The following is a 16739-nucleotide window of genomic DNA, read 5'->3' as shown; positions in this document are numbered from 1 at the left end:
TGCTTGCTCTCCACTACAATAAATGGGTGGGTCCAGTAAAAAGTTGGTGATCATGACATTGATCAAGAACAACAGAATTTATCACAAACACAGTGGCTGAAACTGTGAAACTGCTTATTTATATTGTAATATTATTAAATATTGTAGAAACTTAATTTTCTGTAAAGTTGCTTTGCAATGATTTGTATTGTAAAAAGCGCTATACAAATAAACTTGAATTGAATTGAATTTCAGAATGGTCATCAGGGCTCGCAAAATCGCTAGCCCGACGTCCCGAGGCTATTGTGTCTTCCAGTCGGGCTACCAAAATGTATCACTGCCCTGCCCGATGGGCTATCTTGAATAGTGATATAAAATTCCTTCATGATTGGTGTTGTTCTCTCGCTTGTAGTGGTGAAATGGATCATAGGTGATCATTTGCATGTGTTTCTAAGTCTTTCCAATTTAATGTTAATCAAACAACAAAACACAGCTTTGTTTCAAAATTTATACAGTGAACACTATGCAGTCAGTGTTATTTTACACATAATTATAACATTTCTGTATCTAAATACTACAGTTAGACCTTATTTTATTTGTAACTTCTCATATTATATCTATGCTTGCTTGTTTATTTTGTTCTTATTTTCTAATATTTTCTATTAATGTTCTAATATTTTCTTATCACTGACTGTTCACTTGTCTTTAATAATGTTTTATGCTAAATAATTTATATTATAAATAATTTATAATAATTTATGGAATTTTTTTTTTTTTTTTTGCTGTGGTATTGAAGAAATGTTGTATGCATGTATGTTATGTAAATAAGTAAAAATTATCCAATCTTTGACTCAAAACCTGTAATATGATCCCAACTGTGAGTTTTGTGATCCGTGAAATGCTGCTTAAATGTAACATGTTTTTATTTTATTATTATTATTATTATTATTTTTTTTTTTACAGCAACATGATTAATTTATTATTTGTTAAATAAGAAGACTTATTATTATTAGGACTTATGTGATCAGATTGTTATACGTTGCATATTTTAAAATACATTTTTAGACTATATAATATATTTTAACACACTCTCATCACAATTTGTAACTATTTTGTATTTTGGTGAATTTATGATGAATTTGCATGAACTTTTTTTTATCTCATTTGTATGTTTTTGTACAATCTGCATATGCTCCACTGGTAGACCTTCATGCTTGCTTTTTTCCCTAAAAACTGTAAATTTTTTGTACGAATCAAATCTAACAAATTCATTCGAATACATACAGATTTGGAAAAATTATGTATTTTTAAATATTGCATGCACCTCATATAAACTTTTTCCCCTGTCCATTTAAAGATGTCCACAGACAGAGTTTTTTTTTTATCCAACTACTGAGGAATCCCAAACTGTAGCTAAGTAAAGCCACACACAAACACACCCCTCCCAATCCGTGGGGTGGAGATGAGCTCCTTCCAAGCGTTCTGCTGTTCCACAGATTTGCCAGAAAACAGAGATACGAGGCTGAGCCGCAGATCTCAGATTAAACCTCTTTTATCCTTCTATTCTCTCTCTATGTCTACCAATCTGGACTGGTGGTTTGATAACACAGAATAGGCTCTAAGCAAAGATATTGATTCTTGCACTGATGGAGTGCTTCTAATACAGTACATGCAAATACTCTGCTTTGTGGTGATGCTGAGTGAAGCTAAACTGAATCAGAGGAAGTGCTGCTGCTCTGTGAAATGTGCCACATTAATTGTCCTGCCTTGACCTCAGGTGGCCCAAATGACCAGTGAGGTAATTACATTCATGTTCCCGCACAACAAATTATGGCTTTGAGACATCATTAAAAGACCTGGTGAAATTAAAATTGGAGTTCTGTGGCTGTTAGCTTTGATGCCATCTATATGAGGCCATCTATATTTTTATAGATAAACACATTTAAAATTGAGTTATCTTTTCTGGTAAAATGTGCAAATATTAGCTGTGATTTAATGCAGTAAACATGTCTCGAACATAAAGACAAAAAAAAAAAAATTATATATATATATATATATATATATTTGGGAGGTGGTGGGATTCAAGAATTGAAGTATTTTAAGCAAACAAAGGAAAAAGTCAAATAGTACAGTAACTAGAATGCACTGTAAAATAATGCATTTGAACTATTTGCAAATAATACTTTTTTTTTATTTTAAAATATGCACACAATCACTCTTGATCATATTGTGCAATAAGCCTAAAATGGCACTTTTAATGTTTCTTGTCTTGTCACATTCAGTAGCAAAATAAATTAAATGAATTAGGAAAATGATGATGACTATTCAGTTCAAAATGGTGAAATTTAACTAAAAAGTTAAGTACATGGATATCACTTTAATCATTTAATATTTCTTTCATAAAACTGTTGTCAAATATTAAATATTTAGCTACTTATTACCTTTCATTCACTCTTTCATTAATAAAACTGAAGCATCACACTTTAATTGATGTTCGGATTCTGTGAACGGTAAATCTGCTGCCTTTGATTTGATTGGCCATCTCAATCATCTTGACATTGATGAGCGCTGTTAGATCTCTGAGGCAGACCAGTTTAAAAATGTAACCCTTTAACCCTTTGGAGAGTAGAAGAGCACCATCAAGAATATATAAATTAACTAATGGATATTTATTGGGGGACTTATGGTGGTTACTGCCCTGCTGTGATTCCATTTGATTATGTTTCTTTATTAAAAGTAATAATGCATCATGAAGTCTGACATTTCAGATAAATTTGTTTAATTTGAAACAGTTTGTAGTTATTTAAAAAAAATCCTAAAGTAAAATATTAAACAGTATTGACAAAAATGCCATGGATTTGTGGGCCTATATATATATATATATATATATATATATATATATATATATATAAAACCTGATTCTTTTCCAGTTCCTTTGAAAACTGAGATGGTTTAAGTCTCTAAAAACAGATTGGTGATGTGCAGGTGTTGAGAGCCTGTAGAACCAACAATATGTCAACACCATGTATTGAGTGCTTTTTTTTTTACACAAAAGCAGAGTTGTCCTTTCCTCTCAAAGGGAGCATGTATGTATAACATGTACTGCAGGCTTTCAGTCTTATTTTTTTCTGTTCTCCTCAGATTTAGAGCATATAAACTTGCATTACTATTTTTACCTATTGACACACATGCACTTGATTTAAAAGACACTAAAAAAAAAAAAAAACTCCTGTCATAATTTAATCACCCTCATGTCATTCCATCAAGAACATATCAACTGTTTTTTTGCATACAAAGAAAATTAGCAGGGTCCAAAAACAACATTGATCGGGCCCTATTGACTATTTATTGTATGGACAAGAAAAATATATTTTTTCATAATATCTGCTTGTGCTCCACAGAAGAAAGGTTTAGGATGACATGAGAGTGAGTAAATATTGACAAAATTGTAATTTTTGTGCAAACTGTTTCTTTAAGTATGACTTAATGTTGAATAAGTCAAAGAACATAGACTTTCAGCCCTGCTGAAAAAAAAAAAAAAACACCACACTGATCTTTTAGGTCTAAATTGGTCTCCCAGCCTGGCCTGGTGTTCAGCTGGTTCATTTGGTCAGTCAACTGGTCTAGTGGCTAAAAAACAGCAAACCAGAACAGACCAGCTAAGAATAGCAAGCTTAGACTGATTTAGGTGTTTTTTTTTTCAGCAGGGAAAGAGTACCTGATTCAACTTTATGTGCTCTGAACAGTGATTCGTAGTCGTGGTGCACCTGGGTCAAAGGGTAGGTTTTTCTTGCTGCATTGTAACTGCCAGCGAGTGCCATTTTCAGTATGCGCACAATGTCAGCTACCCCTAATGCCAGCTTCCTGACAAATAAATGAAGGGCTGCTCGTTCCTCTTGTTTCTTCCCAGGTGACATGCCGTCCCCATTCCGTCACTATCAAAGAGTCAGAAGGAGATTCAGAGAGTCTGGAAAACGGTCCATTATGGTCTGCCAGAGGGAGTACAGGAACCATTAGGGAATGATATCCGTTACAAATAATGCATGTTTCCAGGCTCTCGCTCCATTCTGTCAAGAGCGACTACGGGAGAAGATTGCAGAGCAGCAGAAACGAGCGCATTACTGTTTTAGTGTAAGACTACAGAGGAGAAAACGATGAACTTATGTTGGGTACATTTGTATCCAAAATTCAGTCAAACTGCATGTGTCAGCTTAGTTTCATGTGGCTTGTGACGTGATTGAAGATGCAGAGATCTATAGTATAGATGTTGCATTTTACTTAAAAAAACCTTGTTAAAATATTTAGTAAGCTTAAATGATAAATGCATTTAAAGTATTAAACTTATAATTACATTAAACGATCCGTGTTCATGTAAGCAGTGAAACATGAAAGATTGAGGTGTTCCAGCATTATTTTGCAGATGGGCACAGATTCTATATTTTCTCATGGTTTGTGTCATTTGCCAGATGGCTTATTACATTCGGTTTGCCATTTTAAACTGCTATAAAGAGGATAAGTATGAGTAGGAAATAAAACACCTTCAGTGAGCTTGAAGTTTAATAGCAAAATGTATGTCTCTTTTGGTTGTTAAATATCATACAGTATTTTTTAAAGACATTTATGAGAATTTAATGGAAGGGCAGATTTGCTTTGGAAATGCGTTATAAACAATTTCCTGATAACTGGGAAAAGTAGACAGCCTGATAAAACATTTCAAATAAACACAAAAATTATTTATTTAATAAATTCTTATTAATATATGTGTAGAGACTGTGATGCATTTATTTCAGGATTCTAAAAAAAATATATATATATATATATATTGAAGGTAAAAATAACAGAATTTATTTAAACAGAAATATTTTATAACATTATAAATGTCTTTACTGTCACTTTTGATAAAAGTAAATAAAAGTATTATTTTCTTACATTTAAAAAAAATGAAATAAATAAACTGGGGTCTTACTTAGCTCAAACTTTTGAATGCTAGTGTATATGTCACTCAATTACTGCAAAACAGTAAATCTTGACAGAAGTTCTCAGTGCTAACCATAGACTATAACGATATGCTAATTCAAATGCTCTAAAGAAGAACCATTTTGTCAGGATTTCTGATCAACATTCATCTGAAACCATTAATTGGGGCTTTTAGGTGACATTACAATACAAACATTATTGTGCAGGGAAAAAATGCTGTCAGTTTTTTTTTTTTTTTTTTTTTTTTTTAAATATGGTTCCCTTTGTATCTGTGTTACAAAAAGAGCACTAATGATATTCGGACTAAGGACTGTGAATGTTATTTCTGCTGTTAGGGCAGCATGTCTATTATAATGTCATTGTAGAATGTGAAATCTTAAGTGCAGTGACTTATTTAATATGCATTACTTTGCCTTTCCTCTTGTACCCTATCCTTAAAAGTCAAAAAATCGTTTTCATGTCTACTCTGCATGATTGTGGTGCATGTTATGATAAAAATGTCTTTTATATTTTTTTGTAATTAATATATATATATATATATATATATATAATATATATATAATATATAGATTCATTCTATATGTATATATATACAGGTCCTTCTCAAAAAATTAGCATATTGTGAAAAAGTTCATTATTTTCCATAATGTAATGACAAAAATTAAACTTTCATATATTTTAGATTCATTGCACACCAACTGAAATATTTCAGGTCTTTTATTGTTTTAATACTGATGATTTTGGCATACAGCTCATGAAAACCCAAAATTCCTATCTCAAAAAATTAGCATATCATGAAAGGTTTCTCTAAACGAGCTATTAACCTAATCATCTGAATCAACTAATTAACTCTAAACACCTGCAAAAGATTCCTGAGGCTTTTAAAAACTCCCAGCGTGGTTCATTACTCAAAACCGCAATCATGGGTTAACACTGCCGACCTGACTGCTGTCCAGAAGGCCATCATTGACACCCTCAAGCGAGAGGGGTAAGACACAGAAAGAAATTTCTGAATGAATAGGCTGTTCCCAGAGTGCTGTATCAAGGCACCTCAGTGGGAAGTCTGTGGGAAGGAAAAAGTGTGGCAAAAAACGCTGCACAACGAGAAGAGGTGACCGGACCCGGAGGAAGATTGTGGAGAAGGACCGATTCCAGACCTTGGGGGACCTGCGGAAGCAGTGGACTGAGTCTGGAGTAGAAACATCCAGAGCCACCGTGCACAGGCGTGTGCTTTTGAACCAGACAACAGCGGCAGAAGCGCCTGACCTGGGCTACAGAGAACCAGCACTGGACTGTTGCTCAGTGGTCCAAAGTACTTTTTTCGGATAAAGGAAATTTTGCATGTCATTCGGAAATCAAGGTGCCAGAGTCTGGAGGAAGACTGGGGAGAAGGAAATGCCAAAATGCCTGAAGTCCAGTGTCAAGTACCCACAGTCAGTGATGGTCTGGGGGTGCCATGTCAGCTGCTGGTGTTGGTCCACTGTGTTTTATCAAGGGCAAGGGTCAATGCAGCTAGCTATCAGGAGATTTTGGAGCACTTCATGCTTCCATCTGCTGAAAAGCTTTATGGAGATGAAGATTTCGTTTTTCAGCACGACCTGGCACCTGCTCACAGTGCCAAAACCACTGGTAAATGGTTTACTGACCATGGTATTACTGTGCTCAATTGGCCTGCCAACTCTCCTGACCTGAACCCCATAGAGAATCTGTGGGATATTGTGAAGAGAAAGTTGAGAGACGCAAGACCCAACACTCTGGATGAGCTTAAGGCTGCTATCGAAGCATCCTGGGCCTCCATAACACCTCAGCATGCCACAGGCTGATTGCCTCCATGCCACGCTGCATTGAAGCAGTCATTTCTGCAAATGGATTCCCGACCAAGTATTGAGTGCATAACTGAACATAATTATTTGAAGGTTGACTTTTTTTTGTATTAAAAAACACTTTTCTTTTTTATTGGTCGGATGAAATATGCTAATTTTTTGAGATAGGAATTTTTGGGTTTTCATGAGCTATATGCCAAAACCATCAGTATTAAAACAATAAAAGACCTGAAATATTTCAGTTGGTGTGCAATGAATCTAAAATATATGAAAGTTTAATTTTTATCATTACATTATGGAAAATAATGAACTTTTATCACAATATGCTAATTTTTTGAGAAGGACCTGTATATATTGCTTCTTAAACAATTTTCCTTTTTGGCTGATGTCATCAATCCCCTTCAACCACCTCATATAACTTTATATGATGCAGTCATTTTTTTGTTGCTGTTGCATATCTTGTTTCACTTGGAAATATGTCACATTATGAAATTCAAATGGGATGCAATTGCCATGTCATGTTGACTCTACCTTGTCTGCCCTCATTTGCCTCATACTGTTTTCTTCAGCATTTGAACTTCAGTATTGAGTATAGATGGTAATGCACTTTCTGGCCCTGAGGGATAGAGTGCTAGGAAACTGTATTGGGATTACAAGTACTGTTTGGCCTGAGGATCTGCTAGAGGCAAACTCAGATTTACAAAATAAAAACTTTTGACTGCTTAACACAACATTTAGAAGAACAATGAATCTCTAACAGCCCTTAACCATTTGACCAAGACAAAACACAAAGATTTATTACAGACAAACTGGACTGGAGAAAAAAAAAGTTGTGAAAGCTGTTTGGTATTCTGGGAAATTCTTCATTCAGATGTCTGTAGCTTTGCTGGTGTAAAGATGCCAGAGCTTTAATTAGATTTGTACAAGAACCATTTGAAGAGATACAATACAATTTACAGAGAAAGGAGTTTTCCCATTTCACAATTCAGTTCATGATGTTTTTGGCCTATTTTGTTGGTAATGAAATTGGAAAGATAACAGGAAACACAAAAAATTTTTTGTATCTGTTTTTTTTTTTTTTTTGATGTGTTAAATGTGCTAATGAATTGAACATATCCGAGTACACTGAAAAATATTTTTCAAAGTTGTAAATAAATCAAGTTTGTTTTAATGGAATACGTTTTACTAGAAAACTTAAGTCTTTAAGAATTTAAGTCTTTCTACATAAAAAAATTATGTTGAACACAAAAGAAGATATTTTGAAGAAGCCATTGACTTCTATGCTATTTTGTTCCATAGTTCCATACTATGGAAGTCAATGGCTACCAGCAACTGTTTGGAATGACTTGAGGTTGAGTAAATGGTGACAGATTTTTTTTTTTTTTTTTTTTTTTTTTTTGTGGATGTATATGTATAAAACTTTGTGAATGGCAGGCATTCCAGTTTTGAAATAATTTCCTGAACTCTTTGCATGTTCAGTTTCCATACTGACTTGCAGAATGAATACACTCTTCAACACACTGCAGTATACAAATCCTAAATACTACTGAAAATATTTAAGTGTACAAGTTTTCTTTTGAAGTAGATCAAGGCCTTTAAAACCCGAAAGGGTGGACAGGAAAGATGTCACTGAAAAATGGAGACACGTTTTGTCACATAACAACAAAACATATCTTTTCCAGCTACTGTGTCTTTCATATGCAACACTTTAATTATGGATAAAAATCTGAGCTCAGTTTTTTTTTTCGCATTACAAATCACTTTGAGTTAAACTTCTGTTATTAGCCTCTGTTCTTCTCCTCAGACAGCACTGAAAGATCCTCCTTATCCACAGGTTTATCTCCCACTATGACTATGGTCCAGTATAATTTCACAGAGAATATCCCTGTACTGAGACAAAATGTCATATCTGATACCAATAATTAAGGCAAAAGAACAGCACACGGGGACAAAGACGAAATATGTGATAGACGTTTGCCGAACAGAGGAAAAGAGATAAAAGGGGGAGAAGGGAGTTCAGATTTGTGTGAAATACAACTGAATCAGAAGCGTGATTAATCAAGCAACCTTTAGAGGAAAGGTCTGAGGTCCCGCGGGAGAAATGATGGCTGCGAGACACAGGAAGAAAACTGAATGAGGAAAGGGCAAAAGTCAATAGAGGTGCTGAGTGCATTCTCAGCCTCAATAATAATGCTGTCACTGTGCACTGTAAATACATCAGCTTCGCTGGGTGACTGAAGAGACATATCACCCTAACCGAAAATCTTTGCTGAAGTCAGAATTGCACTGCATGTGTCAGTTGCCTATGTCCATAGAAAATGGGCTGAAAAATCTTTGGGCGATCTGTGTTTTGATGGTTTGATTGAATATTTTGTGAATACTTTTGTGAAACATATTGTGAATATATGTTGTAAATATGTATTTTTCAAGCTGAAAATGTATTTTGTTTAAACTTAAAATGTAAGTTTTTTTATTTTTTATTTTTTTTTTTACAAAATGTACTTCAGATGCAATAAATTTACCATTACCAAGGTCAAGATTTTGATTAATGCGAAAGCTGCTTTAGCATCTGACAAATAAATAGATGTAAAGTTTAAGTAATATATATGTGTGTGTGCATTTTACTCAAATGTTATACAGTACAGTACATTGTAGTGTTTTTTTGTTTGTTTTATTTTTTTGCCGTATACTAAATTATTATAATACTATTTTAACATTTCTAAAAGTTTCCAAACTAATAAAGTTATACATGTTATACACTAATGTCTGAGTGTGGCATTTAAATCTCTGAATATGTTTATACAAAAAGAGGCAAAACCACATAGATTTAAATTCATACGTAAGGTGTAATGGCTAGTCTGCTAGCTGTGGCTGTATTACCACCTTGTGTGCATTAATTTTCTATAATGCAGTTGTGAGAAAAGTGAAAATGGCCAGATCTTTGGTGGGATGTCAAAATACTTTTCAAGATCTTTCTTAGTAAGCATTCGCAAAGTCAAAAGAGAAAGCATATAGTTTGGCTACATGTATTTGTCTCATTGGTAGCATGTAATTGTACAGACAATAGAAAAGTGTGATTGTGCAATTGTGGCAAATTACAGGCTATTACAACCCACGGGTCAGAAACTGACATACAGTAGCTAGAGAATGGAGAGCTCTGTCTGGACTGTTTCAGTTAACATGATGCTATTAGAAAGTGCCTTTATGTTTGGTGCTGTGCCTTATTCAGTAGACTGCAAGTAGTTGAGTAGCAGTATAGAAGACTTTTGCTCAGAGGTTGGTCTTTCATAGCTCAGGAGATTTAAAGGAGTTCTCTGTTAATTACGATAAGTGAACATACATAACAAAGAAGATGCAAGTGAAATGCTCCATTTGCTTTATGTTTAAAGGAATAGTTCACCCCCACCCCCCCACGCCCCCTCAAAAGACAAAAAAAAAAAACTCATCCTTGGGCCATTCAAGAGGAAGTTTATTTTATTTCTTCATCAGAGCAGATTTGGAAAAATTTAGCATTACATAACTTGCTCACTAATAGATTCTATGCAGTAAATGGGTGTTGTCATGAGAGCCAAAACAGCTGATTAAACATCACAATAATCCACAAGTAATCCACATGACTCCAGCCCATCAAGTAACATCTTGTGAAGCAAAAAGCTGCGTGTTTGATGTATTCATCAGCTGTTTGGAAACTGCAGAGGATCCATTAGTGAGCAAATGTAATGCTAAATTTCTCAAAATCTCAAACTCATCTGCATCTTGGATGGCCTGAGGATAAGTACATTTTAAACAAATTACCATTTTGGGTGAACTTCCTTTCATCTAAGAACTGTATAGAGACAACTGGGATATTAAACGTGATTTTTTTCCCCACATTACACAAGGATCGACTTTGCTTTAAACACAATGTGCCTAGTATTAGCAGATCCTCAGAGGAGTCCAAGAATCACTTATTAATGCGCTGTGACATTTAATTTCTCTGGTTTCACCTGTTTTCATGCTTCCTGTAGTTACTGCACTCTGTGAAATCTGCCATGCTGAGCTGTGTTTGGCATATCGCCTAGTTGTTGACAGCTGAGTGTTATTGAGACACATTGTTCCACTCCACGATCGCTCTCCCTGGATTTGAAGAGCTTCACTGGGCTTCCGATTTCAGACATTTGGTAAACCTCAAGTAATCTCTGAACACATTTGCCTTGGTCTACTTTAGATGAACGTTGGAGCTATTTTTGCTTGTTTGCTGCAAACTTTCCTTAAAGAAATAGTTCTGTCAAAACAGAACAACCTCACATTGATTACTTCTTTCTTCTAGAAAAGATGTACATTTACAGTACATACGCTACTGTTTGAAAGCTTTTTTCCTTTAAACAATACTTTTATTCAGCTAGGATTCATTTAATGGTTCAAAGGTGACAGTAAAGTTTTCTGTTTCAAATAAATGCTGTTCTTTTAAACTTTCTATTTAGCAAAAATTGCACAACCATTTTCCTTTTTCTGTGATGATGATAAGAAATGTTATTTAAGCAGCAAATCATGATCAGAAGGATCATGTGACACTTAAGACTGGTATAGATGGTTGCTGACAATTTTGATTTGACATAAATTACATTTTAAGAAATATATATATAAAAAGTTTCTTTTAATGGAAATAATATTTTAATATTTGTAATAATATTTTAATATTTTTACTGTAATTCGATGACAACATAAGTGTCAGTTTTTTATATGTTAAGCAGCTACTATCTCACATTTTTTTCTGCAAAGTAAATATCTGTCTTTATGTTTTAGGAAGAGAGTCCTTTGTAAATGACTATCATATTTGGAGCTCCTTGGCATTAAAAAGTTTGGAAACCCCTGAATTCATTTGTTCCTGTTACTATAAGCCAAGAGAGGCAGGCAGTATATTCTAAGACATTTCCTGGATATTCAGTAACATTTTGTGGGCAGAAATGTGTGCTTCGTGGAACGGTTGTGCGCTATGACTCAAATAAGTATCATCGAGCAGAAAGAAATGAGCACAGCTCACCACAATTACACCTGGGTTTTTCTTGGCTGAGGTAAAGGGATGAGCTGGAGCCGTTTGAGGCTAATATACTGTGACACTGATGGCGCTCACCATGACCCTTTTGCAGTCGGCTTGTTCTGACACCACTTCCTGCATGTGTTTGTGTCCCTGGGACAGGCTAATGAGAGAGGGTCTGCACTCCACCCACTCTGAAAGACAAGCCAGATACAGCTGCTGCTGGCAGGGTTCTAATCACACCCTACAGCCTGACACCCCCCTATAAATGTGTGTGCGTTAAACCCCTCCCACACAACATCATTGTTGTGTAATGCTAGCTACTGATTTTCCACTGACACAGTTACAAATATGAGCATCACTTTTCTATTTATACTTCCTCAGCGGAGTCGTAGTTTCATTTATTCCCACTTAGATATTTTGAAGTACTGTATAAATATTTTAGAATACTTTCTCAGATTAAAGACTAGAACAGAATGGGAAGGAAGGAGTGACTTAGAAAATACATATTTCAAAACTCAGATGAAGTCAAAATTGATTTTTAAAATTGAGTTCATCAATTAAAATTTTTCATTTACTAAATTGAAAACTGAAAATATAGCACTGAAAATAATAGCTCATTAAAATAGGATTAATTAAAATATACTATAATAGTATTAAAATAAAATTCTGCAAAAATCCTGCAAATCATGGACTGAATGGCGTAGACTAGTATTAAAGCTACACTGTAATTTTTTTTTTTTTGATTACAAAAATAAGCAGATGTTATTAAACCACGTCTTTACTCTACCCATAATACAGTGTGTATTGATAATGATTTATATTTTTGAGTGGTCGGGATGTTTTTTTTTGCAGGATATTGCATACATACACCAATTCGCCCATGTGTGTCACACCATATTCGTAAGCAGAAAAAGGTCAGATATGGTCTTATTATTGGCATACCAAGGTCTAGTGCTCTGCCCATTTTTTTTTTTTTTTTTTTTTTTTTTGCTTACCTTGGGGGCTTGCCTTAAAGCGGCTTTGCTCTGAACAGATCAGTGTCTACAAGCAAGAAGGAAAAGTGACAGAGTCTGTAATAAAACCTGAATCAACATCGGCTTGGCTTTTCAGATGTGGTAAGACATCCGAAATTCAAAAGGTTTTAAAAGTGGTCTTTTTTCTTACTTAACAAGAAAATATTTCATTGAACTTATACATAGTCATGCCTTCATTATATAACATTTCACTTTATCAGACTAGCAGTCATGTCAAATGTTAATTACTTGTAATGTAAACTTTTGTTACATCATTTATTTAAGTCAAAACAACAGCTTGGTGCTAGTTTTTAAACTGCTACACACCACTCTTCAGAGGTACTATATAGTCAAAGCCCTTGAAAGCTTCAGGAGTTGGAGAAGGTGAGAGGCGCCTGTCCTCTCTGGGGGAACATCAGAACTGCCTCATTCACTATTCTTCCCAGCACAGAGGCAGTCGCCACCTGCTTCAGTCCCATTCTCCATCGGACCATGTCTGTGCCTGGTTCCTCTCTCTTCATTAACGCATCGGCCTGCTGCTAATAACACTTTGGTGGCATCTGTTCCCTCACGTGTTTTTCAAACGTAAGCGCAAAAGATAACAATTGTGATTAATGTACAAGGATTGACAATCTAATTGACTGTGAATGTAGATGACTGTATCTTCGTCTGTTCTTTACAGCGTCAGATACAGCTGTAATTGGATACTGTTACAATTAGATAAAGTGAACAAGTAAAAATTTACCGTATTGTTTTCTTAATGCATTTTCCTGTGATATTATAGATATTTCATTGACTCATTCAGCGAGTCATTACAAATGAAGAAGTTGTTTGTCTTTATAACCTTTAATCAAAATGCCACAAAATTGTCCATGTGGACTATTGGATTTAGGCATCCTTTTATTTCATTTTGATTTGCATTGGCTCCCTTCTGGTACATACTGTAACACCCACATTTCACCATTCAGTCGATTCTCGCAATCCATTTTTGTCCTGTTTAATATTCTGTTTCACTTGGAAATACACTAACCTACAGTAAAATATACAAAGCCCTGCACATGTCATGCAGGGTAAAAACATCTGTATTGTGGCCACAAATTAAGTATATGTTTCCAGAACTTTTTAATTCATGCCATATTTTAATCATTTGTTCTCTTGTTTCAGTTAAATTGTGGCTGTGATAAACATAACATTAAAATAAGGCAACAGTTTAGAGCAATGAAGCCAAGATTTAAACAAGGGAACAAATTAATAAGTGAAATTAATTTCTCCTCCTCATGTCAAGTGCAGGTCTCCCTGGCTGGAAACGGGAATTTCTGTTTTAGCTAATAAAAAGAGATTTTTTTAGTACTATGCAAGCAGGATTTGCTATTAGCTTGCTAGCCTAACTGAAAAATGAACCATATTTAACTTCCATAAAATGGCATAAGATGCATACTAAAAAGACACACACTGTTTTTGCTCTTGCATTTCAAGTATTTTATTCAGTATGTCACTATTTATCCTGCAAACGTCCTCCATGCTGCACTGCTGTGGACGGATGAATTGAAACATGCCCTTCTGTGGCTTTCCTCCAGCTTACAAGGATTGAGAAGATGGTCTTTCTCTTTGAGAGATGCAGTCGTGTGTAAAAAGAATATATTCTGTTTTGCAGTTCCTCTGTGCTGGAAGTGCTAGTGGATTACACTATGACTGAAATGTTGAGGTTAGATGACAGGTTGATCAGGGGTTAGTTTATCAGGGTTACTACAGATTTTTATGAGAAAGAATAATACATAAAGAGTTGCAGTACAGAGCTGTTCAGTCATTATGCTAATTTGCTTACCGGAAAGGCTAATTCTCCTTGGGATCCCTCTAGAATTTCCTGTGGGGTTTTAGAGGTAGTTTTTTTTTTTAATGTTACTATTTTGGTTTAGAGTTATGAGTAAAATAAGGTCTGTGGTTGACATTACCTGATTCTTTTGTTTTAGTTCTACAACATAATTGCTAACAAGTTGCTATTTAATAACTTAAAACACCACAAGGATGTGAGTTTGATAAATTGTATTTTAGCAATATATCAGGAAAGTAAGTTTTTGCTTAATATTTTACCATATTAACCTCCATTCTTCAGAATATTGCTCACAATCTCTACTCATAAAACAGTTTTATGAGTAAGCTAAGGCTTGTGGTTAACATTACTTGAAGAAATTTCATGTTTTGTTCTACAGCGTGAAATACAAACTATGTAGCTAAAGAGAATTTTAATTTTAATTTTAATTTTAAATAACTTTGTGATTATCATTTCAGGAACTTCTACTATATCACCATGCTGCGAGATCCTGTGTCACGTTACCTGAGTGAATGGAAGCATGTGCAGCGTGGCGCCACCTGGAAGACTTCCCTTCACATGTGTGACGGCCGCTCGCCCACACAGGATGAGCTGCCCACCTGTTATATCGGAGATGACTGGTCAGGGGTCACACTGCACGAGTTCATGGACTGCCCTTCAAACCTGGCCAACAACCGGCAGGTGCGCATGCTGGCTGATCTCAGCCTGGTGGGCTGCTACAACCTCTCCACCATGAACGAGAGCGAACGCAACCCCATTCTCCTGGCTAGTGCCAAGAGTAACCTGAAGAACATGGCCTTCTACGGCCTGACAGAGTTCCAGCGCAAAACGCAGTACCTGTTCGAGCGCACTTTCCGTCTTCAGTTCATTTCCGCCTTCACGCAGATCAACAGCACGCGTGCCGCCAATGTGGAGCTGCGTGACGACATGCGCAGACGCATTGAGCAACTGAATTTCCTGGATATGCAGTTGTACGACTTTGCCAAGGAACTTTTCCTGCAGAGATACCAGTTTATCCGTCAGCGTGAGCGGCAGGAGGAGAGATTGAAGAGGCGGGAAGAGAGACGCTGGCTCAGAGAGCGTCGAGTCAACCAGAGCAGACAGTCCAGTGTGGGAAACCAACCTCAGGTCCACACAACTGAAGACTATGCCAGCCAAGTGGTCCATTGGTGATTCCTCTTGGAAACATGAACTAGGATACAGAGAACATAATGGCTCACTAGTGGAAGAGTGGGTCTTGGGTTCTTTCTTTCAGTTTAGCACTCTAATATGTTTCTTTTGTCATGGGGCCTGTTGCACTGCAAAAAAACATTGCCTTGAGCAGTATTTTTTACTTTTTTGGGGGGAAAAATACATAAAATTACCTGAAAAGCAAAAAAACATATAGGCTATATATAGCCTTATTTGTAATGGTACGCTTAAATCAGCAAAATTTTAACTTGAATTTGAAGATAAAATACTGTTTAAAAGTGTGGGGTCAGTACTTTTTTTATGGTTTTGAAAGAAAGCTTTTATGCTCGCCAATACCGCATTTTTTAAATCAAAAGCTACTGCAGTACAATAAAAAAAAAAAAAAAAAAAAAAACTGTTTATTTAAATATACATTTAATATATTTAAAATGACTTTTATTCTTGTGATGTCACAGGAGTATCACATGATCCTTCAGAAATCATTATAATATGCTGATTTGGTGACAAAACGTTACTCTAAAGGGTTACTCTACCCCAAAATGAAAATTTAGTCATTAATCACTTACCCACATGTCGTTCCAAACGTATAAAAGCTTTGTTCGTCTTCGGAACACAATTTAAGATATTTTGGCTTGTGACCGTCCCATTGACTGCCAAGTAAATTACACTGTCAAGGTCCAGAAAAGTATGGAACACATCGGCAGAATATTCCATCTGCCATCAGTAGTTCAATCTGAATTTAATGAAGTGACGAGAATACTTTTTGTACACAAAGAAAACAAAAATAACGACTTTATTCAACAATTCCTCTCCTCTGTGTCTCTCCAAATCAGTGTAGAAACATTTTGGCAATTCTGAGCTGTACGCAGGCGCCTTATGCTCTACTGTGTCATCCGCGCTGCGCC

At 35.4% G+C, this 16739-nt stretch overlaps 1 protein-coding gene across 1 annotated transcript in view; it reads left to right on the top strand.

Moving 5' to 3' along the window:
* The window catches only part of LOC109095745 (heparan-sulfate 6-O-sulfotransferase 3-B-like), a 41938-nt gene extending 25456 nt beyond the window's left edge, over positions 1 to 16482 (top strand). The window contains exon 2 of the mRNA XM_042763788.1: positions 15102 to 16482. Within this exon, the coding sequence (XP_042619722.1) occupies positions 15102 to 15816 (715 nt within the window). The 3' untranslated portion in view covers positions 15817 to 16482. The remainder of the gene's footprint in view (positions 1 to 15101) is intronic.
* The last annotated feature ends 257 nt before the right edge of the window (positions 16483 to 16739 follow it).

The sequence above is a fragment of the Cyprinus carpio genome, chromosome A9, assembly GCF_018340385.1.
Source record: "Cyprinus carpio isolate SPL01 chromosome A9, ASM1834038v1, whole genome shotgun sequence".
Lineage (NCBI taxonomy): Eukaryota > Metazoa > Chordata > Actinopteri > Cypriniformes > Cyprinidae > Cyprinus > Cyprinus carpio.
This window is presented reverse-complemented; position numbering and strand designations above follow the sequence as displayed.